The 26,552-nt window shown below is 44.7% G+C and overlaps 1 protein-coding gene across 2 annotated transcripts; it reads left to right on the top strand.

The window, feature by feature from the left end:
• On the top strand, positions 1 to 25,980 carry LOC115183337 (glycogenin-1). Of its 2 annotated transcripts, none has more exons than XM_029744669.1 (7): positions 1 to 166; positions 928 to 1,063; positions 1,241 to 1,415; positions 1,500 to 1,662; positions 3,380 to 3,506; positions 6,007 to 6,232; positions 8,447 to 10,771. In XM_029744669.1, the coding sequence occupies exons 1-7, from the start codon at positions 160 to 162 to the stop codon at positions 8,612 to 8,614; spliced, it is 1,002 nt and encodes a 333-aa protein (XP_029600529.1). In that variant the 5' UTR covers positions 1 to 159; the 3' UTR covers positions 8,615 to 10,771. The 2 variants fall into 2 exon arrangements, with proteins under 2 accessions (XP_029600529.1, XP_029600530.1); XM_029744670.1 differs by lacking the exon at positions 8,447 to 10,771 and adding an exon at positions 25,819 to 25,980 and having other exon boundaries at positions 2 to 166.
• The last annotated feature ends 572 nt before the right edge of the window (positions 25,981 to 26,552 follow it).

The raw sequence follows: 26,552 nt of genomic DNA, 5'->3' as shown, positions 1-26,552 counted from the left end.
GGATCACATGACGCAGAATATGGCCTCTTGACTTGATTCCGTTCTCTTGACAGTCGACAGCTGTGTCTTCTAGCTCTGTTGCCACCGAAAAACTCCCGTTAAACACCGAATCTAGCACTCCAGACCCTCCCGAGCTCCGGCCACACCGAATAACGGACCATGGCAGGTAAGACAGTGTACAGTCGGTTAATAAGGACGAAAGGAATAGTCTACAACCATTAAACAGTTTTTATATTATTATGGTTTGATAATATTATATTAGGCTATGCTTTGGAGCTATAGCCGAATCACACGAAAATTGCAGTAGCTTTGTGTTGCCATCTTTCAGCAACACTGATTATATATGGTTTGATGCGTGCGCATATTCCACGCAGTTGCACAGTCCTCCCATTTATATGTAGATTCTCGTTTTATGCCGCGATGTAGTTAAAGTAACGCTATCCGCGTAGGCAACAAATATGTTGACTTAAATTGAAAGTACATCGTGTGCTTGTTGTGTTTACGGTCCTGCAGTGTCTGTGCCTACGTGCGGCTCGGCCATTGCTGAATTCCCTCTCTCCTCCATTCCCGAAGTGTGCACTTGTTTACTCTCTGCGTAGGGATATATCAAACACGCACTTTCGCTTTATGCCCATGTATTCTACAATATTTACCCGAGAGATCACACGCAGTGGTTTTTTAATCCTTTGACATTACCACCACAAGTTGACATATGACAGTTATAGTACAGTGTGTAAGTTATAGGGCTATTCTATGGTAGGGACGGGTAGAGGGTCTATGGTTACCCTAGCTGTACTCCCTATAGGCCTTTCTGATATGAAGTACCGATATAAGTCTTGTAGAGAGGGTTCAGGTGCCAGACAGAAGCTGTTTTCTGTTCCAGTGTTATTTACAATGAACTACTCAGATACTTGTGTGTGTGATTAGACCAAGCATATGTGACTCTGGCCACAAATGACAACTATGCCAAAGGAGCCATGGTTCTGGGGAGGTCGCTACGCAACCATAACACAACCAAACAACTGGTGGTTCTGATTGGACCACACGTAGCAGAGCCCTGCAGGTAACACATACACACGCTTGCACTCATATATATATATATATATATATAAACACACACACCATGATCTATGTTCAGTGTTTGACACACCCATGGCCTTGTCTCTGTTAGTTTTGTATTGGCCAAGCCTGAGTACACCTGAGCAGGTAACACACAACTCAAACCGTGTGTGTGTTGCAGGGCCATGCTGAGTAGCATCTATGACGAGGTGTGTGTGGTGGATATCTTGGACTCTGGGGACACGGCCCATCTGGCCCTGATGAAGAGACCAGACCTCGGAGTGACCTTCACCAAGCTGCACTGCTGGACACTCACACACTACACCAAGTGTGTGTTTATGGACGCAGACACACTGGTGAGCATACGCGCACTCACACTCCTTACTCAGTACAAATTACAGCAAGTCTGTATTAAGGCTCTATATTGTGTGTGTACGCAGGTGTTGTCCAACATCGATGAGCTGTTTGAGAGGGAGGAGTTATCTGCTGCACCTGATCCTGGTTGGCCAGACTGTTTCAACTCAGGCGTGTTTGTCTTTAAACCATCCAATGAAACATACCGCAGCCTTATGACACACTGCACTGAGAACGGCAGCTTTGACGGTGAGTTCTGTATTATTATTATTATTATTATTGTCCCATTGAGATGTGAATGTGTTTTATCCATATGAGTCCCATTGAGATGTGAATGTGTTTTATCCATATGGATAAAACACATATAGATCTTTGGACACTGTGTTAACAACCCTCCAGACGAGCTTCAATGCCATTCAACTCTCCTTCCGTGGTCTCCAACTGCTCCTAAACACAAGTAAAACTAAATGCATGCTCTTCAACCGATCGCTGCCTGCACCTGCCCGCCCATCCAGCATAACTTCTCTGGACGGTTCTAACTTAGAATTTGTGGACAACTACAAATACCTAGGTGTCTGGTTAGACTGTAAACTCTCCTTCCAGACTCACATCAATCATCTCCAATCCAAAGTGAAATCTAGAATTGGCTTCCTATTTCGCAACAAAGCATCCTTCACTCATGCTGCCAAACATACCCTCGTAAAACTGACCATCCTACCAATCCTCGACTTCGGCGATGTCATTTACAAAATAGCCTCCAATACCCTACTCAACAAGCTGGATGCAGTCTATCACAGTGCCATCCGTTTTGTCACCAAAGCCCCATATACAACCCACCACTGCGACCTGTATGCTCTCGTTGGCTGGCCTTCACTTCATCATCGTCGCCAAACACATTGGCTCCAGGTCATCTACAAGACCCTGCTAGGTAAAGTCCCCCCTTATCTCCGCTCACTGGTCACCATAGCAGCACCCACCTGTAGCACGCGCTCCAGCAGGTATATCTCTCTGGTCACCCCTAAAGCCAACTCCTCCTTTGGTCGTCTCTCCTTCCAGTTCTCAGCTGCCAATGATTGGAACGAACTACAAAAATCTCTAAAACTGGAAACACTTATCTCCCTCACTAGCTTTAAGCACCAGCTGTCAGAGCAGCTCACAGATCTCTGCACCTGTACATAGCCCATCTTTAATTGAGCCCAAACTACTACCTTTTCCCCTACTGTATTTATTTATTTTATTTATTTTGCTCCTTTGCACCATATTATTTATATTTTAACTTTTAACTTTCTTCAAACTACAAATCTACCATTCCAGTGTTTTTTCTTGCCATACTTCATTTACTTTGCCACCATGGCATTTTTTTGCCTTTACCTCCCTTATCTCACATCATTTGCTCACATTGTATATAGTCTTATTTTTTTCTACTGCATCATTGATTGTATGTTGTTTTACTCCATGTGTAACTCTGTGTTTTTGTATGTTGTCGAACTGCTTTGCTTTATCTTGGCCAGGTCGCAATTGTAAATGAGAACTTGTTCTCAACTTGCCTACCTGGTTAAATAAAGGTGAAAAAATAAATATGAGTCCCATTGAGATGTGAATGTGTTTTTTAAGGAAACCCTGGCCAAGAGCAAGCAGCTGCAGTACAGAATGAAATACATGGTACAAAGAGAGTGTGTCTGGGGTGGTGCAATAAACGCTATATCTCCTATGGACTTTCCTTAAACTCTGCTGCCAACAAGATCCTAAAATACCTGTCATGTTCTCCTCTAACCTCTCCCCCTCCCCACTCTCATTTTCCCTCTCTCACTCTCTCTCCCTCTCCCCTTCTCTCTCTCTCTCCTTCCCTCTTCCCCTTCTCTCCCACCACCTCTCTTTCCCATCCCCTCTCTCTCTCTCCTTCTCCCCTTCTCTCTCCCTCTCCCCTTCTCCCTCCCTCTCCCCTTCTCCCTCTCTCTCTCTCTAGGTGGGGACCAAGGAGTTCTGAACAGTTTCTTCAATACCTGGTCAACAGCAGACATTTCCAAACACCTGCCTTTTATCTACAACCTCAGCAGCATCGCTATATACACCTATCTACCAGCCTTCAAACAGTAGGTACACACACACACACACACACACACACTCCAGTGTTGTCACAGTAGTAGTTATTTCATAATTCACACTTTAGCTCCAAATCCCTGGCTTCCTGCCCTCAAGTGTGTGTGTGTGTGTCAGGGAGAGAGAGTGTCAGGGAGAGAGAGTGGGATGGAGAGAGTGAGTGAAAGAGAGCATCATGAGGAAGAAAAGTGCGAGTGAGAGAGAGAGCATCAGGAGAAGAGTGAGAGAGAGAGCATCAGGAGAGAGCATGAGGGAGAAGAGTGCATGTTTTGGCGTTAATAAGCCAAGGTCAGTTGAAAGGATGTGTGGTGTTGAGTTTCGAGAGAGGAGTGGCTCAGGCCTGCCCTGAAATAACACACACTGGTACTGCCGGCAACCCCAAAATACAGTATAGCTTTGTCACATACAGTACATATACAAACACTCTCTCCTAGTTAACCCTCGTTTATTCTATAAGTATGCAACGCAAGAACGAAAACAACACACACACACACACACGCACTTAGGATGGCTGAGAGGATGGCTGAGAGGATGTCTTCCGTTTTATGGGCTCTTAACCAAACGTGCTATTTTGTGTGTTTTTTCACATTGTTTGTAACTTATTTTGACGATCAGGCGACCAGTGGCTAATCTGCCCTTGCCATTCGTACTGTTAGCCAACGTTCAATCGCTCGAAAATAAATGGGACAAACTGAAAGCACGTATACCCTACCAACGGGACATTAAAAACTGTAATATCTTATGTTTCGGCAAGTTGTGGCTGAACGACGATATTAATAACATACAGCTGGGGGTTATACACTCTATCGGCAGTATAGAACAGCAGCCTCTGGTAAGACACGGGGTGGCGTCTGCCTATGTATATTTGTAAACAACAGCTGGTGCACGATATCTAAAGAAGTATCAAGGTTTTGCTCGCCTAAGGTAGAATATCTCATGATAAGCTGTAGACCACACTATCTACCTAGATAGTGTTCATCTGTATTTTTCGTAGCTGTCTACATACCACCATGGACCGATGCTGGCACTAAAACCGCACTCAATGAGCTATATACCGCCATAAGCAAACAGTAAAACACTCATCCAAAGGTGGCACTTTAATGCAGGGAAACTTTAATCAGTTTTACCTAAATTCTATCAGCATGTTAAATGTGCAACCAGAGGGAAAAAAACTCTAGACCACCTTTACTCCACACACAGAGACGTGTACAAAGCTCGCCCTCCATTTGGCAAAGCTGACCATAATTCTAGCCTCCTGATTCCTGCTTACAAGCAGAAATGTATGCAGGAAGCACCAGTGACTCGGTCAATAAAAAAGTGGTCAGATGAAGCAGATGCTAAACTACAGGACTGTTTTGCTAGCACAGACTGGAATATGTTCCGGGATTCTTGAGGAGTACACCACATCAGTCACTGGCTTCATCAATAAGTGCATCGATGACATCATCCCCACAGTGACTGTTCACACATACCCCAACCAGAAGCCATAGATTAGAGGCAACATTCACACTGAGCTAAAGGGTAGAGCTGCTGCTTTCAAGGAGCGAGACTCTAACCCGGAAGCTTATAAGAAATCCTGCTTTGCCCCCCGACGAACCATCAAACAGACAAAATGTCAGTACAGGACTAAGATCGAATCGTACTACATTGGCTCCGACGCTCGTCGGATGTGGCAGAGCTTGCAAATTATTACAGACTACAAAGGGAAGCACAGCCGAGAGCTGCCCAGTGACACGAGCCTACCAGACGAACTAAATAAGTTCTATTCTCGCTTCGAGGCAAGGAACACTGAAAAATGCATGAGAGCATCAGCTGTTCCAGACGACTGTGTAATCACGCTCTCCGCAGCCGATGTGAGTAAGACCATTAAACAGGTCAACATTCACAAGGCCGCAGGGCCAGACGGATTACCAGAACGTGTACTCCGAGCATGCACTGACCAACTGGCAAGTGTCTTCACTGACATTTTCAACCTCTCCCTGTCTGAGTCTGTAATACCAACATGTTTCAAGCAGACCACCTCAGTCCCTGTTCCCAAGAACACTAAGGTAACCTGCCTAAATGACAACAGACCCGTAGCACTCAACACAGGAGCCTCTCAGGTGTGCGTGCTCAGTCCCCTCCTGTACTCCCTGTTCACTCATGACTGCACGGCCAGGCACGACTACAACACCATCTTTAAGTTTGCCGATGACACAACAGTGGTCGGCCTGATCAACGACAACGATGAGAGCCTATAGGGTGGAGGTCCCCCGCACATTGACTCTGTATCGGTACCCCCTGTATATAGCCCCGCTATTGTTATTTTACTGCTGCTCTTTAATTATTTGTTATTTTTATCTCTTACTTTGTTTAGGTATTTTCTTAAAACTGCATTGTTGGTTAAGGGCTTGTAAGTAAGCATTTCACTGTAAGGCCTGTTGTATTCGACGCATGGGACAAATTAGATTTGATTTTGATTTGATTTACAACCTCTGATGTTTGTGTTTGTAGGTACGGTCATGAGGCTAAGGTGGTCCACTTCCTGGGGAAGGTGAAGCCGTGGAGCTACTCCTATGACACCCAGACTGGGAAGGTCAAAGGTCACACCCTGACCCCTGGCTCGGGTGACCTGCACCCTGACTTCCTGGTTCAGTGGTGGAACCTCTACTCCTCTGGGGTCCTACCTGCTCTCAGAGACTCATATGGAGACGCACTGTTCTGCTCCGGCTGCACTGAGGTACTGTGTGTGTGTGTGTGTGTGTGTGTGTCTGTCTCATAGCGTGTGTACTTCTTCTTAAGAGCTCCAGTACTGACAATGGTTTCTGAATCTTGAAAGATGTATAACAAGACTTGTGAAATATGTTCAGAGCTTTCGGAAAGTATTCACACAGCTTGACTTTTTCCACATTTTGTTGTTACAACCTGAATTCAAAATTGATTCATTTGAGATTTTGTCACTGGTCTACACACAATACCCCATAATGTCAAAGTGGAATTATGTTTTTAGAATTTTTTTAATAAATTAATTAAAGATGAAAAGCTGAAATGAATTGAGTCGAAGTATTCAACCCCTTTTGTTATGCTAGGCCTAAATAAGTTCAAGAGTAAAAATGTGCTTAACAAGTCACATAATAAGTTGCATTGACTCACTCTGTGTCTTAACATGATTTCTGAATGACTACCTCATCTCTGTGCCCCACACATACAATTATCTGTAAGGCCCCTCAGTCAAGCAGTGAATTTCAAACAGATTCAACCACAATGACCAGGGAGGTTTTCCAATGCCCCGCAAAGAAGGGCACCTATCGGTAGATGGGTAAAAATAAAAAAGCAGACATTGAATATCCCTTTAAGCATGGTGCAGTTATTAATTATACTTTGGATGGTGTATCAATACACCCAGTCACTACAAAGATACAGGTGTCCTTCCTAACTCAGTTGCAGGAGAGGTAGGAAACTGCTCAGGAATTTCACCATGAGGCCAATGGTGACTTTAAAACAGTTACAGAGTTTAATGGCTGTGATAGGAGAAAACTGAGGATGGATCAATAACATTTTAGTTACTCCACAATACTAACCTAATGTACAATGTGAAAAGATGGAAGCCTGTACAGAATACAAAATATTCCAAAACATGCATTCTGTTTGCAACAAGGCACTAAATAAAGTAAAACTGTAAATAATGTGGCAAAGAATACAAAGTGTTATGTTTGGGGAAAATCCAACACATCACTGAGTACCCTCTTCACATTTTCAAGCATGGTGGTGGCTGCATCATGTTATGGGTATGCTTGTCATCAGCAAAGACTAGGGAGTTTTTTAGGATTAAAAAAAAACTGAATAAATCTCAGCACAGGAAAAATCCAAAAGGAGAAACCAGGTTCAGTCTGCTTGGGATACAAATTCACCTTTCAGCAGGACTATAACCTAAAACACAAGGTCAAATATACACTGGAGTTGCTTACCAAGACGATATTGAATTTCCCTGAGTGGCCTAGTTCGACAGTTTTGACTTAAATTGTCTTGAAAATCAATGGCAAGACTTGGAAATGGCTGTCTAGCAATGATCAACAACCAACTTGACAGAGCTTAAAGAATAACACAAATAAAATAATGTACAATCAAGGTGTGCAAAGCTCTTAGAGACTTTTCCAGAAAGACTCACAGCTGTAATCACTGCCAAAGTTGATTCTAACACGTATTGACTCAGATGGATAACAACTTACTTGTGTAAATTTAAATATTTCTCCATTTCATTTTGTCATTATGGGGTATGGTGTGTAGATGGGTGAGAGAAACAAATCTATTTAATCCATTTTGAATTTAGGATGTAACACAACCAAATGTGGAGTACGGCGAGGGCTATGCATACTGAAGGCACTGTATGCGTTTTGAGGGGACTGTTGCAGGACAGTTTGTGTATGTGAGTACAGTGTAATCGTACAGTAGTTTAAGTACACTATTTGCTGGTTTCAGTCGCTGATGATGATGATGGTGTGTGTGTTGACCCTCTGTAGTGGCAAGTCATTGACATGGTGACATCTCTCCCTGTCTCTCATGGATACTTTAAACATGTAATCTAAGGGCATGTCTGAAATGGCACCATATGCCCTATGTAGTGCAATAATAATATTGCAGTAGGGTAGTGATGTAGTCACCGATGTAGTGCTATACTTCTGACACCCTAGTTCAACTCTAGAAACCCGTCCGGCTGTGCTTATTGGAGTTGCCACGGTAACAGGAAGAAGCTGATTGGCTTTTCGCTCCCACTGACCCCGGCTCCTGCCCTTAGTTCTGTTTCTCTGTAGAGGAAGCTGCTGATTGGTCAATGCTTTGGGTTGAGGGGAAATGCTTCATGGCTGTCTCCGCCCTTGTATTAGTGAGTATTTCTCCATGTCTCAGAACGCTCATCTGGTTTGCCTCCCCTGTCTCTCCCTCCACCCCCCTATAGGAGGTCTGTGACAGTTTGGTTGAGGTCATCCTCCCCCCGCCTCCCCCCCAGGCGCCCCAGGTGTCCAGTGAGGAGAGGAGGCAGCGATGGGAGGCGGGCCAGGCGGACTACATGGGAGCCGACTCCTTCGAAAGCATCCAGAGTAAACTGGACTTTTTCCTAAAGTAGAGGGCCAGAGGAGGGATGACGGACGGAAAGGGCATCTATTGGCAGGCCTGAGATGCGTCAGTCAGGGTGGGGATCAACTGGCATTCGACCAATCAGAAGAGAAAGTGGTAGAGCATGACGTATTGAAAAACAGTCCCATCCTGGGCCTCTCTCTCTCTCTCTCTCTCTCTCTCTCTCTCTCTCTCTCTCTCTCTGTTTTTCTCTCTCGGTGTGTGCGCGTGTGTTTGTGTGTGCGCGTGTGGCCTGGTCCTGCAGAAATAACCCCTGCAGAGACCGGTCCATTCAGTGTTTGAACACCAGTTTACTACACTATGCAGCCCCCATACCACCACCTCAGCGCAGAAGCCTTGTTCAGTACGTAATGACTCAGTAATAACCTCACTGTGACTCTGCCTCACCAAGTCCCATCCAGACCCCATGACTCTACCAGCTGTAACCCAGTTACTCAGTCAAGCCTGATAATGAGAGAGGGCAGTCGTGCTTTTACTCTTTAACGTATTCAGAGATGCGTGGGTATAAAGTATTTCCCTCTATAAAATGGAAGAACTGTTATTTTGGAAACTAAAGTTTGCATCCCAGCGGTTTTGCTCTCCATATGCGAGTTGTGCATGGTTGTTTCTTTATATTATGATTATTGTGAAGGAAGCTTGTTTCTAAAGTGGAAAACCCACCGTAGCACTTGTCATTTCGCCATGTCCTGTTTGTTGTCATCACTTCCTGTTGAGTTTCATCACTTTCTGTGTAGTCTGACCAGTTGCCTTACCACTCTTATTATACAACTAGGCCTATTCTAGTTGTTGCCGTTCAGTTTACAGAAAACACTTCTCTGCTGCTGCCAAACCCCCCTCCCCTCCACCTCTACTCCATTCAACCCTCCTACAGACTTACCTCTACGCTCCTCCAGCTCCACTCTACTCCACTCATCGCTCCTACAGACTTACCTCTACGCTCCTCCAGCTCCACTCTACTCCACTTATCGCTCCTACAGACTTACCTCTACGCTCCTCCAGCTCCACTCTACTCATTCAACCCTCCTACAGACTTACCTCTACGCTCCTCCAGCTCCACTCTACTCCACTCATCGCTCCTACAGACTTACCTCTACGCTCCTCCAGCTCCACTCTACTCATTCAACCCTCCTACAGACGTACCTCTACGCTCCTCCAGCTCCACTCTACTCCATTCTATCGCTCCTACAGACGTACCTCTACGCTCCTCCAGCTCCACTCTACTCCACTCATCGCTCCTACAGACTTACCTCTACGCTCCTCCAGCTCCACTCTACTCATTCAACCCTCCTACAGACTTACCTCTACGCTCCTCCAGCTCCACTCTACTCCATTCAACCCTCCTACAGACTTACCTCTACGCTCCTCCAGCTCCACTCTACTCCATTCAACCCTCCTACAGACTTACCTCTACGCTCCTCCAGCTCCACTCTACTCCACTCATCGCTCCTACAGACTTACCTCTACGCTCCTCCAGCTCCACTCTACTCATTCAACCCTCCTACAGACTTACCTCTACGCTCCTCCAGCTCCACTCTACTCCACTCATCGCTCCTACAGACTTACCTCTACGCTCCTCCAGCTCCACTCATCGCTCCTACAGACTTACCTCTACGCTCCTCCAGCTCCACTCTACTGCACCCTCAACTTGACACCCCCCATCTCCATCTCCAACTCAACTCACCCCTCCTACAGCCCCACCTTGTCAACTCCCCCCCCCACCAACCTCCAACATCACCACCCTGATGTCTCTTCCTCTTCCAGAAGTGTGTACCTTCATCCCACCTTGTGGATTTAAAAGGAATGGACTGGTGTGAGGAAAATCATATCAGATATTATTTTGACATGGTGAAAACTCAAGTCCATGATTTAATCCAATGCTTTCACATCCATGAAGGGGACAGAGTGAGCAGGTCAAGTGCACACAGGGGCATAAGGCCGGTAGGGAATCATAACACACACACAGCCTATAATGATATAGTAAGTAATGAGACGTAGTAGTTTTGTGGTCCAGCTTAACACACCCACAAACTGCTCTATAGAGAAGTTTCCAAAGCTGTGAAACCTTGTGTGTTCTGAACACGCCCCGGTAGTTCTCACTGTTTCTGCTCTCTGTAGACACCTAATAAATGACCGGTGAAGAAGTTTCCATCTGTCTTTTATTCTAGCTATGTGGCTGTTACAAATACCGCCTAGCTACTAGTACTACTGAACTGTGATTGTCTGGGTGGGTGGGTGATTGTCTGGGTGGGTGGGTGATTGTCTGGGTGGGTGGGTGTGCGTGCTCGTATTGAAATCATAACAAAAGGTTGTGATTTTAGGTGCTCTCTGTTTCAGACCTGGGATAAATCTAGTTTTTAACTGCTTTGTGGAAAGTTCAAATCTTTCCGGGGGCACCTAGCTACTTTGGAGGTGACTACAACTATTTGAATACAGATTCCAAAAATGGACCGCTTCTTAAACCGAAATACCGACCTAAAAACGTTACTATCCAAACTATTTGAGTACCTACTTGTGTTAACTATTTGAATATGGATCTAAGAAAGCAACTACTTTTTTTTTCTTTTCTTTTTTTTACAAATATTTGAATACAGATCTCAGGAAGTGAGTACTTTTCTGAAACTATTGGATTGGCAGCCTTCAACTAATGGCAGGGCTGTATCTGGAACTGCATGTTGAAGATAGAAATAGAATGAATAGAGCGCACACACACACACTCCTATACTATTCCAATCTATCTGACAGCATATTGGATCTACACAATACATTTCTATCAGAAACATTTTGTAAATGTCCATTCTCCTGAATGTCCATTGCCACAGGTGTACATAATCAAGTGTAACCAATGATATTTTGTACAGAGAAGTATAAATAAGTTGTGACGCTCAACTACTGTATGACTCTTCCTACATGCCACTGAAACGATTGGAAGCTGCAATTAATTTTACGATACCTGAACATACTGCAGAGCAATTCAAAGCCATTTTTCAAACATTGCAAGCAGCAAGTTGGATGCTTAGCCAAAACAACTTCTAAACACACACGTCTACCATCTTTAAAGGGATAGTTTACTCAGAATACAAACTAACATGATTTTCAACCTACCTTGTCTATAGTTGATTCAAGAAGGCAGTTTTGGGATATTTTGTTTCCTTTCAACACTTAATAGCCATATTTTGTTACTGTTAGCGTTCTCTGAACACAACATTAAACTGTGCTTGTGTAATAAAACAAATTACCTTTTGGAGTAACATTTTATTAGGATGCTGTGACATATTACTTTGGTAATCACATTTGAATTGGATAGCAATGAGCTGAGAGTTTTTAACTACTGTACACGAGGAATAGTGACTGTTCCTTATTCCACTTATGTAATAACTCCATTATTATGCAATTATAAAGCAATTTCCAAAGTCCTATGTAACAACAGTATTGCTATTGTAATACTCAAAGTTACAACACATGTATAAGAACTTGATGTCACTCATAATGAAAATATATTTGTTAGTCATGTTGAAGCTGCAAAAGTGGTGTACTCTGATGAAACTGGCTCTCAATTCCATGTCCCTCATGTATGTAATTCTAGGCTATATTAAGATATCTAAGAGCCCTCCAAACCATGTGCTTATTTATTTTGTATTTATTTTATTTTTATTGAACCTTTTATTTAACTAGGCAAGTCAGTTAAGAACAAATTCTTATTTACAATGACGGCCTACCCCGGCCAAATCCGGACGATGCTGGGCCAATTATGCGCCAGGCCTATGGGACTCCCAATCACTGCCGGTTGTGATGCGGCCTTATACTACACTATGTAGTATATCTGAAGAATACCTTGGTAGAATGGTATGTACACAATAGTTGCATAGGAGGGCATTGACTAGAATACAGTATGGGTGAAACACGGGTAAACCGTATGTAAAAACAGTAACTAAACATTATTAAAGTGGCTAGTGTGCATATGCACCGTCCGCAACCGCAGGGCTCTCCAGAGGGTGGTGCGGTCAGCCCAACGCATCACCGGGAGCACACTGCCTTCCCTCCAGGACATCTACAGCACCTGGTGTCACGGGAAGGCCAAGAAGATCATCAAGGACCTCAGCCACCCGAGCCACGGCCTGTTCACCCCGCTATCATCCAGAAGGAGAGGAGGTCAATACAGGTGCATCAAAGCTGGAACCGAGAGATTGAAAAACAGCTTCTATCTCAAGGCCATCAGACTGTTAAATAGACATCACTACCCTGCCCTGAACTTAGTCAGTGTCACTAGTCGGCTACCACCCTGTTGCTCATCCCTGCACCTTAGAGGCTGCTGCCACATAGACATGGAACACTGGTCACTTTAATAATGTTTACATACTGTTTTACCCACTTCATATGTATATACTGTATTCTAGTCAAGGCCATCCTATTTAACTATTGCTGTACATATACTATTCTATCCACGTATTCTTCAGATATACTATACTATTCTATCCATATACTGTGCATAATGTCTATACATCCCATCACACACATTTATATATACACAGTACCAGTCAAAAGTTTGGACACACCTACTCCTAGGGTTTTTCTTTGAAGACATCAAAACTATGAAATAACATGGAATCGGCAAGTGGTACCGGAGCGCCAAGTCTAGGACCAAAAGGCGCCTTAACAGCTTCTACCCCTAAGCCATAAGGCTGCTGAACAAGTAATCAAATGGCCACCCAGACTATTTACATTGCCCCCCCCCCCATTTGTTTTGTACACTGATGCTACTAGCTGTTTATTATCTATGCATAATCACTTCACCCATACCTAAATGTACAAATGACCTCTAACCTGTACCCCCGCACACTGACTCGGTACCGGTACCCCCTGTATATAGCCACGTTATTGTTATTTTATTATTTTTTACTTTAGTTTATTTGGTAAATATTTTCTTAACTCTTATTGAACTGCACTGTTGGTTAAGGGCTTGGAAGTAAGCATTTCACGGTTGTATTCGGCGCATGTGACAAATAAAGTTTGATTTGATATGGAATCATGTAGTAACCAAAAAAGTGTTTAACAAATCAAAATATATTTTTATATTTGAGATTCTGCAATGTTTGGTTACTACATGATTCCATATGTGTTATTTCATAGTTTTGATGTCTTCACTATTATTCTGCAATGTAGAAAATAGTACAAATAAAAACCCTTGAATGAGTAGATGTTCTAAAACTTTTGACCAAACTATAAAATAACACATATGGAATCATGTAGGAACCCAAAAAGTTTGAAACAAATCAACATTTATTTTATATTTGAGATTCTTCAAAGTAGCCACCCTTTGCCTTGATGACAGCTTTGCACACACTTAGCATTCTCTCAACCAGCTGCATGAGGTAGTCACCTGGAATGCATTTAACAGGTGTGCCCTGGTAAAAGTTAATTTGTGGAATTTCTTTCCTTCTTAATGCGTTTGAGCCAATCAGTTGTGTGACAAGGTAGGGGTGGTATACTGAAGATAGCCCTATTTGGTAAAAGACCAAGTCCATATTAAGCAAAGAGAAACGACAGTCCATCATTACTTTAAGACATGAAGGTCAGTCAATCTGGAAAATTTCAAGAACTTTGAAAGTTTCTTCAAGTGGAGTCGCAAATACCATCAAGCGTTATGATGAAACTTGCTCTCATGAGGACCGCCACAGGAAAGGAAGACCCAGAGTTACCTCTGCTGCAGAGGATAAGTTTGTTGGAGTTACCAGCCTCAGAAAGTGCAGCCAAAATAAATGCTTCACAGAGTTCAAGTAACAGACATCTCAACATCCACTGTTCAGAGGAGACTGTGTGAATCAGGACTTCATGGTCTAATTACTGCAAAGAAACCACTACTAAATAAGAAGAGACTTTCTTAGGCCAAGAAACACGAGCAATGAACATTAGACCGGTGGAAATCTGTCTAATGCTGCATCAGATGATCTGGCCGCCACAATCACCCAACCTTAATCCAATTGTCACGACTTCGGTATATTGTGTTGTATTTAGTGAATACTTGAGTAAATACGTTGATTACTCATATCTGCTGTCCTGCGCCTGACTCTACACCAGCTACACACAGGCCGATTACACCAATTGAGATGGTTTGGGGTGAGTTGGACCACAGAGTGAAGGAAAAGCAGCCAACAAGGGTGGCTACTTTGAAAAATATCAAATATATTTTCATTTGAGCTGAAAACTGCTGTGCTAATTAAAGAATCAATAAAATTGTCCGCCTTTAGACTTGTTGAGTATCTGGAGGCCATTTTGAGCCTGTAATCGAACCCACAAATGCTGATTCTCCAGATACTCAACTAGTCTACAGAAGGCCAGTTTTATTGCTTCTTTAACCATCACAACAGTTTTCAGCTGTGCTAACATAATTGCAAAAGGGTTTTCTAATGATCATTTAGCCTTTTAAAATGATCAACTTGGATTAGCTAACAACGTGCCAATGGAACACAGGAGTGATGGTTGCTGATAATGGGCCTCGGTACGCCTATGTAGATATTCCATTAAAAATCAGCCGTTTCCAGCTACAATAGTCATTTACAACATTAACAGTGTCTACACTGTACTTCTGATCAACTTGATGTTATTTTAATGGACCAAAAATGTGCTTTTCTTTCAAAAACAAGGACATTTCTAAGTGACCCCAAACTTTTGAGCAGTAGTGTATATTAAGAAATATATTAAGAAATATACAAATATTAGGATGAGCAATGTCGGAGTCCGAAGTATATATATATTTATACTCCAACACTGATCGTCCTAATATTTCTATATGAATGAATGAATTAAATGAATTAATGAAATGTTATTTTCATGTCAAATCGCCAATTGGCAACCCATTCCTTATGGGATTAATTGACACATAATCAAACATTACAATAATTAACTGTGGTAATTAGGTGATAATTCTTCTTCCAGTGTTCTCTGCATTGCACATCGCATAAAGAGTGTGTCACGGCTGTCTGAAGAATGGGACCAAAGCGCAGAGTGTGTATCGTTCCACATTTTATTATAACTGTGAAACTATGCACGACATACAAATAAACGAATGAACAAAACAACAAACCGTGACGAAGAGGTGCAACATACACTTACTCAAAATACAATCTCCCACAAACCCAGGTGGGAAAAACAACTACTTAAGTATGATCTCCAATTAGAGACAACGATGACCAGCTGCCTCTAATTGGAGATCATCCCAAAAAAACATAGAAATACAGAAACAAGAACATGACAACATAGAAAATCTAAACTAGACATAACCCCGTCATGCCCTGACCTACTCTACCATAGAAAATAAAAGCTTCTATGGTCAGGACGTGACAGTACCCCCCCCAAAGGTGCGGACGCCGAATGCAAAACATCTAACAAAATGTTGTTTTTTTTAAAAGGGAGGGTTAGGGTGGGTGTCTAATGTCGGTGGCGGCTCTGGTGCAGGACGACGAACCCTCTCCTCCTGCGAATCCAGCATCACAGGAGGCGGCTCCGGTTTGGGGCGTAGCCCCCGCTTTTCCCGCTGATCCCTCCGCTTTTGTGTCACCAGACCGTGGATCGTCAGAGGAGGAACCGGACCGTGGTTCATTGCCAGAGGCTCTGGACTGCGGACCGCCGCTGGAGACTCCGGACTGCGGACCGCCGCTGGAGACTCCGGACTGCGGGCCGTCGCTGGAGGCTCCGGACTGCGGGCTGTCGCTGGAGGCTCCGGACTGAGGGCCGTCGCTGGAGGCTCCGGACTGCGGGCCGTCGCTGGACGCTCCGGACTGCGGGCCGTCTCAGGAGGCTCCGGACTGCGGACCGTCTCAGGAGGCTCCAGACTGCGGGCCGTCTCAGGAGGTTCCAGACTGGGAACTGTCGCTGGAAGCTCTGGAATGGGAATGCGCACTGGAGGCCTGATGCGTGGGGCTGGCATAGTTGAGGCCAGACTGGTAACACGCACCTCAGGGCGAGAGCGTGGAGCAGGAACAGGACACATCGGACTGGACAGGCGCACTGGAGGCCTGATGCGTGGGGCTGGCACAGGTGGCGCCAGACTGGTAACACACACCTCAGGGCAATGTAAGGTAAAAATCAGTACATAATAGTGAATAAGGTTATCCAAACAATAATTTTATCCCTAGAGCAGTACAATAATTTACATGCATATATACACACTGTATATATACACACGCATACATACATAACAGATAAATGAATACAGAAAAAAAGAAACAGAAGCCATTTGAACCCAGCCTGGCACAAAGAGAAGATTCATGTGGGAGACATAAGCCTATACACAATCTATATACATACGTGCCATTTACCACATATAGAAGCTAAATATTTTTACAATTTAATTATAGGTAGCCCTTTTTCTTTTATTCCAGGCTTTATCTAAATATTCCGCAAACAGAAATACACAATGGACAAAAAAACATTTCAGTTTCTCCTCATGGCTCAGCCACATAATGCCAGGGTATATCTGGTGGTCTGTCTCCTCATCACTCAGCCACATAATGCCAGGGTATATCTGGTGGTCTGTCTCCTCATCACTCAGCCACATAATGCCAGGGTATATCTGGTGGTCTGTCTCCTCATCACTCAGCCACATAATGCCAGGGTATATCTGGTGGTCTCTCCTCATGGCTCAGCCACATAATTTCAGGGTATATCTGGTGGTCTGTCTCCTCATCACTCAGCCACATAATGCCAGGGTATATCTGGTGGTCTGTCTCCTCATCACTCAGCCACATAATGCCAGGGTATATCTGGTGGTCTGTCTCCTCATCACTCAGCCACATAATGCCAGGGTATATCTGGTGGTCTGTCTCCTCATCACTCAGCCACATAATGCCAGGGTATATCTGGTGTGCTTTCTGGAATAAGAGCAAGCGTATATCATGGTAGAAATGGCAATAGAGGATAAAATGAGTTCCATTCTCTATTTCTTCAAGGTCACAATAGTTACATCATCTTTCCTCTTCCATTTCACCACAATACCGACCTGTTTCAATTCGCAGAGGCAATATCCCTGATCTTACCTATATTTCTTATTTCCATTCTTTTACTTTTAGATTTGTGTGTTTAGTTGTTTATTGTTAGATATTACTGCACTGTTGGAGATAGGAACACAAGCATTTAGCTCCATATGCAATACATCTGCTAAATATGTGCATGCAACCGATAAAATTTGATTTGATTTATGATCATATATTTAGACTAATTCAAACTGTTGTAGTTTTGGTCTCTTCATCAAATATCTGGCTGCCGTCAATAAAACATGTTTTTGCTTGCATATATTCAAATAGGCTACCTTAAAATATGATTTGGTTTTCTGAGAGGTAGGCCTATTCAAAATACTTTCAAATATTATACATTTTTCTGAGACCTGTATTTGAATATCAAAGATAATATACTTAACAAAAATCTAAACTCAACATGCAACAATTTCAAAGATTTTACTGAGTTACAGTTCATATAAGGAAATCAATCAATAGAAATAAATAAACTAGGCCCTAATCTATGGATTTCACATGACTTGGCCTGCAAGGGCATAGACCCACTCACATACTGCCAAATTCTCTAAAATGACGTTGGAGGTGGCTTATGGTAGAGAAATTAACATTTCATTCTCTGGTAACAGCTCTGGTGGACATTCCTGCAGTCAGCATGCCAATTGCACACTCCCTCAAAACTTGATACATCTGTGGTGTTGTGTGACAAAACTGCACATTTTAGAGTGGCCTTTTTTCTTGTCCCCAGCACAAGGTGCACCTGTGTAATGTTCATGCTGTTTAATCAGCTTCTTGATATGCCACACCTGTTAAGTGGATGGATTATCTCAGCATAGAAGAAATGCTCACTAACAGGGATGTAAACAAATTTGTACAAAAAAATGAGCGAAATAAGCTTTTTGTGCATATGGAAGATTTCTGGGGTCTTTTATTTCAGCTCATGAAACATGGGACCAACACTTTTTACATGTTACATTTATATTTTTGTTCAATATAGTTGGCTTTTAGTTGAAACACTATATAAACTATATTAGACTACCTCGAATATTTGAAAAGTTTTTATTTTCTACTAAACTACAAAATGCAACTAATTTCAGCCCAGGCCTGCTCTGTTTAGCTTCATCAATGTTGTTGGCACTTAAGATATAAATAAATGGTAACAACAAACCTGCGTTTAACTCAGATGTAGTCTTTAGATTGGATATGTGTATTTCGATGTTCTAAAGCTCTTGTAGGAAATTGAAAGGAAAATGCAAAGAACATTTTCCAAATCAATGTACAGACAGAGAAAGGCCACCACCATAGTGTTTTAAAAACCCTCTCACCCGGCGCGCCGGCGTGGAAACTAAATCGAGCGTACCGTTCTGTCTGGGCTTGGTCTGTGGTTCGTTCCGTTTACGCCCTGTCATCCTGGCTTTTCTCCGGTCCTCGGAACCCAATTCCAGAAGAGGACAGCTAAACAAGTGAAAACAGAACATTTTCTAAATCAATTTACAGACAGAGAAAGGCAACCACCACCCTGTTTAAAAAAACCTGCTCAACCGGCGCGCCGGCGCGAAAACTAAATCGAGCGTACCGTTCTGTCTGGGCTTGGTCTGTGGTTCGTTCCGTTTCCGCCCTGTCATCCTGGCTTTTCTCCGGTCCTCGGGGCCCAATTCCAGAAGAGGACAGCTAAACAAGTGAAAACAGTTTATTAGCTAAACCGACTACAGTTTATTAGCTAAACTCTGAGGTAAATCACAGCGCCAGATCCGTGTACCGCGGAGACAAAGAGAGGAGGAGGGGCGGGGTTTCTGCAGTTTTACATGAGACGAGATATTGCTTCCTCGTTAAGCTGACTGGTGAGTAAAAGGCGCACATTACGACGTGGCTAGGCTATCCAGCTATCTGCTTAAACTAGCCGTACTATCGGACTTCTGTTGGTTAGCTACTGATAATCACTAGTGAACGTAACATAATATTGCATTTCACATGGTTATAAACCTTTTATTACAGTGGATATAGTGCACCCATTCTCATAGGCCTAGCTGTGAAACATTTTTTTTGTAGTGGACATACACCCACTTATCTATCATAGCCTGGCTGTAACCCTATCATTAAAGGCCTAGTGGACATATTACACCCAGCCTCCCATCCACATAGCTACTTTTATAGTGGAGATATCACATCCACCTGTTATATAGCCTGAATATAAACATATTATTATTATAGTGGAGATATCACATCCACCTATTATATAGCCTGAATATAAACATATAATTAAAGACCTAGTTCAATATTGCACCCATTCACATACATTTGTTATTACAGTTGAAATACTGTACAAAGCCCAAGGCAACTGATTACCAGTTAGTGGATGGATGAATGGATGGATGGGGTTTTGGCAGCTACTAACTCATCTAACGTTGTTATCCAACTGTAGTTCTTATTTGTATTATTTCAGTAAGTCTACAGTACCACTGTCTGTGTGCATCACATGTAGCCTACCACTGTCTGTGTGCATCACATGTAGCCTGCCACTGTCTGTGTGCATCACATGTAGCCTGCCACTGTCTGTGTGCATCACATGTAGCCTGCCACTGTCTGTGTGCATCACATGTAGCCTGCCACTGTCTGTGTGCAACACATGTAGCCTACCACTGTCTGTGTGCATCACATGTAGCCTACCACTGTCTGTGTGCATCACATGTAGCCTACCACTGTCTGTGTGCATCACATGTAGCCTACCACTGTCTGTGTGCATCACATGTAGCCTACCACTGTCTGTGTGCATCACATGTAGCCTACCACTGTCTGTGTGCATCACATTTAGCCTACCACTGTCTGTGTGCATCACATGTAGCCTACCACTGTCTGTGTGCATCACATGTAGCCTACCACTGTCTGTGTGCATCACATAGCCTGCCACTGTCTGTGTGCATCACATGTAGACTACCACTGTCTGTGTGCATCACATGTAGCCTACCACTGTCTGTGTGCATCACATGTAGCCTACCACTATCTGTGTGCATCACATGTAGCCTACCACTGTCTGTGTGCATCGCATGTAGCCTACCACTATCTGTGTGCATCGCATGTAGCCTACCACTGTCTGTGTGCATCACATGTAGTCTACCACTGTCTGTGTGCATCACATGTAGCCTACCACTGTCTGTGTGCATCACATGTAGCCTACCACTATCTGTGTGCATCACATGTAGCCTACCACTGTCTGTGTGCATCACATGTAGCCTACCACTGTCTGTGTGCATCACATGTAGCCTGCCACTGTCTGTGTGCATCACATTTAGCCTACCACTGTCTGTGTGCATCACATGTAGCCTGCCACTGTCTGTGTGCATCACATGTAGCCTGCCACTGTCTGTGTGCAACACATGTAGCCTACCACTGTCTGTGTGCAACACATGTAGCTTACCACTGTCTGTGTGCAACACATGTAGCCTGCCACTGTCTGTGTGCATCACATGTAGCCTACCACTGTCTGTGTGCATCACATGTAGCCTACCACTGTCTGTGTGCATCACATGTAGCCTACCACTATCTGTGTGCATCACATGTAGCCTACCACTGTCTGTGTGCATCACATGTAGCCTACCACTGTCTGTGTGCATCACATGTAGGTTACCATTGTCTGTGTGCATCACATTTAGCCTACCACTGTCTGTGTGCATGACATGTAGCCTACCACTGTCTGTGTGCATCACATGTAGCCTGCCACTGTCTGTGTGCATCACATTTAGCTTACCACTGTAAGTGGAATTCTGACATGTGATGTGTGCTTTAATGAATGGATTGTCTACACTGGTTAGCATGGCATGGAGGTGTCTGTGTGTGTGTCCTGTGCAGTCAGCTTTTTCCTTTTATAGACGTTGAACACAAAAGGCTGTTTCACTCAACTTCCTGTAAACAACGTCGACTATGTTTGCTTCCTGCTTCTGTCTGATTCGTCAGTTTGGCTCTTGTGACCCTCAGGGCCTCTAGGAGTTCCAGGATGAGGAAGTGGGTTTCCCCTAGAAACAAAGAGGAGAGAGTAGAATGTAACGGAGAGAGCAGAATGTAACGGAGAGAGCAGAATGTAACGGAGAGAGCAGAATGTAGCGGAGAGAGTAGAATGTAACAGAGAGAGTAGAATGTAACGGAGAGAGTAGAATGTAACGGAGAGAGCAGAATGTAATGGAGAGAGTAGAATGTAACGGAGAGAGCAGAATGTAACGGAGAGAGTAGAATGTAACGGAGAGAGCAGAATGTAACGGAGAGAGCAGAATGTAGCGGAGAGAGTAGAATGTAGCGGAGAGAGTAGAATGTAACGGAGAGAGCAGAATGTAACGGAGAGAGTAGAATGTAACGGAGAGAGCAGAATGTAACGGAGAGAGTAGAATGTAACGGAGAGAGTAGAATGTAGCGGAGAGAGCAGAATGTAGCGGAGAGAGTAGAATGTAACGGAGAGAGCAGAATGTAACGGAGAGAGCAGAATGTAGCGGAGAGAGTAGAATGTAACGGAGAGAGTAGAATGTAACGGAGAGAGTAGAATGTAGCGGAGAGAGCAGAATGTAACGGAGAGAGCAGAATGTAACGGAGAGAGCAGAATGTAGCGGAGAGAGTAGAATGTAGCGGAGAGAGTAGAATGTAGCGGAGAGAGTAGAATGTAACGGAGAGAGTAGAATGTAACGGAGAGAGCAGAATGTAACGGAGAGAGCAGAATGTAGCGGAGAGAGTAGAATGTAACGGAGAGAGTAGAATGTAACGGAGAGAGTAGAATGTAACGGAGAGAGCAGAATGTAACGGAGAGAGCAGAATGTAACGGAGAGAGCAGAATGTAACAGAGAGAGCAGAATGTACGGAGAGAGCAGAATGTAACGGAGAGAGCAGAATGTAACGGAGAGAGCAGAATGTAACGGAGAGAGCAGAATGTAACGGAGAGAGCAGAATGTAACGGAGAGAGCAGAATGTAACGGAGAGAGCAGAATGTAACGGAGAGAGCAGAATGTAACGGAGAGAGCAGAATGTAGCGGAGAGAGTAGAATGTAGCGGAGAGAGCAGAATGTAACGGAGAGAGCAGAATGTAACGGAGAGAGCAGAATGTAGCGGAGAGAGTAGAATGTAACGGAGAGAGTAGAATGTAACGGAGAGAGTAGAATGTAACGGAGAGAGCAGAATGTAACGGAGAGAGTAGAATGTAGCGGAGAGAGCAGAATGTAGCGGAGAGAGTAGAATGTAACGGAGAGAGTAGAATGTAGCGGAGAGAGTAGAATGTAACGGAGAGAGCAGAATGTAGCGGAGAGAGTAGAATGTAACGGAGAGAGCAGAATGTAACGGAGAGAGTAGAATGTAACGGAGAGAGCAGAATGTAACGGAGAGAGCAGAATGTAGCGGAGAGAGCAGAATGTAGCGGAGAGAGTAGAATGTAACGGAGAGAGTAGAATGTAACGGAGAGAGTAGAATGTAACGGAGAGAGTAGACCTACAATATATAAACAGAGGGTGGGTTCAGATACCCTCTCCTATCCTGGAAGTCTGCACTTGTTCAAAGTGTGCTTTTGTTCACTCCCCCGTATGGATATAAAGACATTAGATTGGCTGGGACGAAGCAATATGGTGACAGTTCCCTGCAGCCTATCAGAGGGCCTGATGGTGAAAATTCATTTGTTTCTGTGGCCTAAGGGAAGTGCCTCTGCCTCTGATTAACCCAATCCCAGGCCTGGAGCTATGGAATTCACTCACGCACACGCTCACACATACACACACAAACACACAGACACCAAACCCAAGCCATGGAGCAATGGAATTCCTAGGGAACAAGTCCCAGCCTGGATAGCACCCGTTATTACCCCGACACACACACATACACACACTGCCTGACACGTTGCTGGGCTGGGCTGGAGCAGGGCTGGGCTGGGCTGGGCTGGAGCAGGGCGTAACCATGGAGATGAGCAAGAACTGCTGGGCATGATAGAACTGGCTGTGTCTGAGACCGCTGTGGAATGAGACTGCCTGTTATTACATGTCCTGGAGAGAGAGAGAGAGAGAGAGAGAGGAATAGAGAGGGGGGATAGAGAAAGAAAGAGACCAAGATAGACAGGGACCGAGAGAGACAAGGACCGAGAGAGACAGGGACCGAGAGAGACAGGGACCGAGAGAGACAGGGACCGAGAGAGACAGGGACCGAGAGAGACAGGGACCGAGAGAGACGGGGACCGAGAGAGACGGGGACCGAGAGAGACGGGGACCGAGAGAGACGAGGATCGAGAGAGACGGGGACCGAGAGATACAGGGACCGAGAGAGACAGGGACCGAGAGAGACAGGGACTGAGAGAGTAATAAGGTGCACACATGGATATTACAAGCTAAAGTAAAGCTGTTGTTGAGCTTCTCTTCTGAAAGCACAGGGGAGGAGGACAGAAAGGGTAAGTAGGAGGGAGAGGGGTGAGGTAAGGGGGAGAAGCTGGGGACAGCAATGTAGTTGTTGATGTGTGGATGCTGTCTGATCGGGGATACCAAGCTGCAGACAGAGAGACAGAGGGAGAAGGAGACCAGCGAGTCGTCCTGACGGTGTGGATGCTGTCTGATCGGGGATACCAAGCTGTAGACAGAGAGACAGAGGGAGAAGGAGACCAGCGAGTCGTCCTGACGGTGTGGATGCTGTCTGATCGGGGATACCAAGCTGTAGACAGAGAGACAGAGGGAGAAGGAGACTAGCGAGTCGTCCTGACGGTGTGGATGCTGTCTGATCGGGGATACCAAGCTGTAGACAGAGAGACAGAGGGAGAAGGAGACCAGCAAGTCGTCCTGACGGTGTGGATGCTGTCTGATCGGGGATACCAAGCTGTAGACAGAGAGACAGAGGGAGAAGGAGACTAGCGAGTCGTCCTGACGGTGTGGATGCTGTCTGATCGGGGATACCAAGCTGTAGACAGAGAGACAGAGGGAGAAGGAGACCAGCGAGTCGTCCTGACGGTGTGGATGCTGTCTGATCGGGGATACCAAGCTGTAGACAGAGAGACAGAGGGAGAAGGAGACTAGCGAGTCGTCCTGACGGTGTGGATGCTGTCTGATCGGGGATACCAAGCTGTAGACAGAGAGACAGAGGGAGAAGGAGACCAGCAAGTCGTCCTGACGGTGTGGATGCTGTCTGATCGGGGATACCAAGCTGTAGACAGAGAGACAGAGGGAGAAGGAGACTAGCGAGTCGTCCTGACGGTGTGGAATGTTGGCTGTGACCTTTTAGTGGAGGGGAGAGAAAAACATTGGAAATCGAAAGGCAGTTGTCCTGACACAACTTGGACGGACGGAAACACACACACACACACACACACACACACACACACACACACACACACACACACACACACACACACACACACACACACACACACACAGCAGGGTCAGAGACAGGACGTGATGAAAGCTCTGTGAGCTAGATGTAGGCTATTTCCTGTTGATGATGTCACTGTGCCTTATACCTTTGAAGAGGAACTCTGGTGTTTTTCTCTCAGAGAGGAAGAGGTTGTGGTGTGCAGGTGAAAAAGTGTCAGACGGGAGATTTCACCTTATTTGGAGCCGAAACCATCCAGCTGCTCTGCAATGCATTACACACACACACACACACACACACACACACACACACACACACACACACACACACACACACACACACACAGCAGGAAACCACACATAACATGTACCTTCCTCATCCACTCTTTGTTCCCTCTTACACGCAGACACACACACTGACACACACACGCCAAACACACACCTTCTCACTTTGTGTCGGTGTGTCAAGGCATGATAGAGGTCTCTCTTTCTCTCTGACAGCGGTGTGTCTCTCTCTCCAGGTGTGTGTGTGTAGATGTCTGACAGCGGTGTGTCTCTCTCTCTCTCCAGGTGTGTGTGTGTGTAGATGTCTGATAGCGGTGTGTCTCTCTCTCTCTCCAGGTGTGTGTGTGTGTAGATGTCTGACAGCGGTGTGTCTCTCTCTCTCTCCAGGTGTGTGTGTGTGTGTAGATGTCTGACAGCGGTGTGTCTCTCTCTCTCTCCAGGTGTGTGTGTGTGTAGATGTCTGACAGCGGTGTGTCTCTCTCTCTCTCCAGGTGTGTGTGTGTGTGTAGATGTCTGACAGCGGTGTGTCTCTCTCTCTCTCCAGGTGTGTGTGTGTAGATGTCTGACAGCGGTGTGTCTCTCTCTCTCTCCAGGTGTGTGTGTGTGTAGATGTGTGACATCGGTGTGTGTGAAGACAAGCCCCCCGCCCCGCCTGTCAGAATGAACAGCCAAGGAGGCGGAGCCAAGGACTCTGTGTCGGGCAACTACAACTCTCGGTCCCTCCCCTCTGTTCCTGAGGAGAAACACAAACGAAATAAAATCATCTCCATGTTCGCCTCAGAGAAAGGTACACACACTCACACACAGATTATTACTCAAACACACATACACTACACACACACACACACACACACACACACACACACACACACTCTCACTCACTCACTCACTCACTCACTCACTCACTCACTCACTCACAGATTATTACTCAAACACACATACCCTACACACACACACACACACACACACACACACACACACACACACACACAGATTATTACTCAAACACACATACCCTACACACACACACACACACACACACACAAGCTTACAGCTGTCGACCGATGTCGATGATGATGCCACACAGACACAAACATACACACACTCACATACACAGAACCACACAGACACAAACATACACACACTCACATACACAGAACCACACAGACACAAACATACACACACTCACATACACAGAACCACACAGACACAAACATACACACACATACACAGAAACACACAGACAAACATACACACACTCACATACACAGAACCACACAGACACAAACATACACACACTCACATACACAGAACCACACAGACACAA

This window comes from Salmo trutta, unplaced genomic scaffold (genome assembly GCF_901001165.1).
Source record: "Salmo trutta unplaced genomic scaffold, fSalTru1.1, whole genome shotgun sequence".
Lineage (NCBI taxonomy): Eukaryota > Metazoa > Chordata > Actinopteri > Salmoniformes > Salmonidae > Salmo > Salmo trutta.
This window is presented reverse-complemented; position numbering and strand designations above follow the sequence as displayed.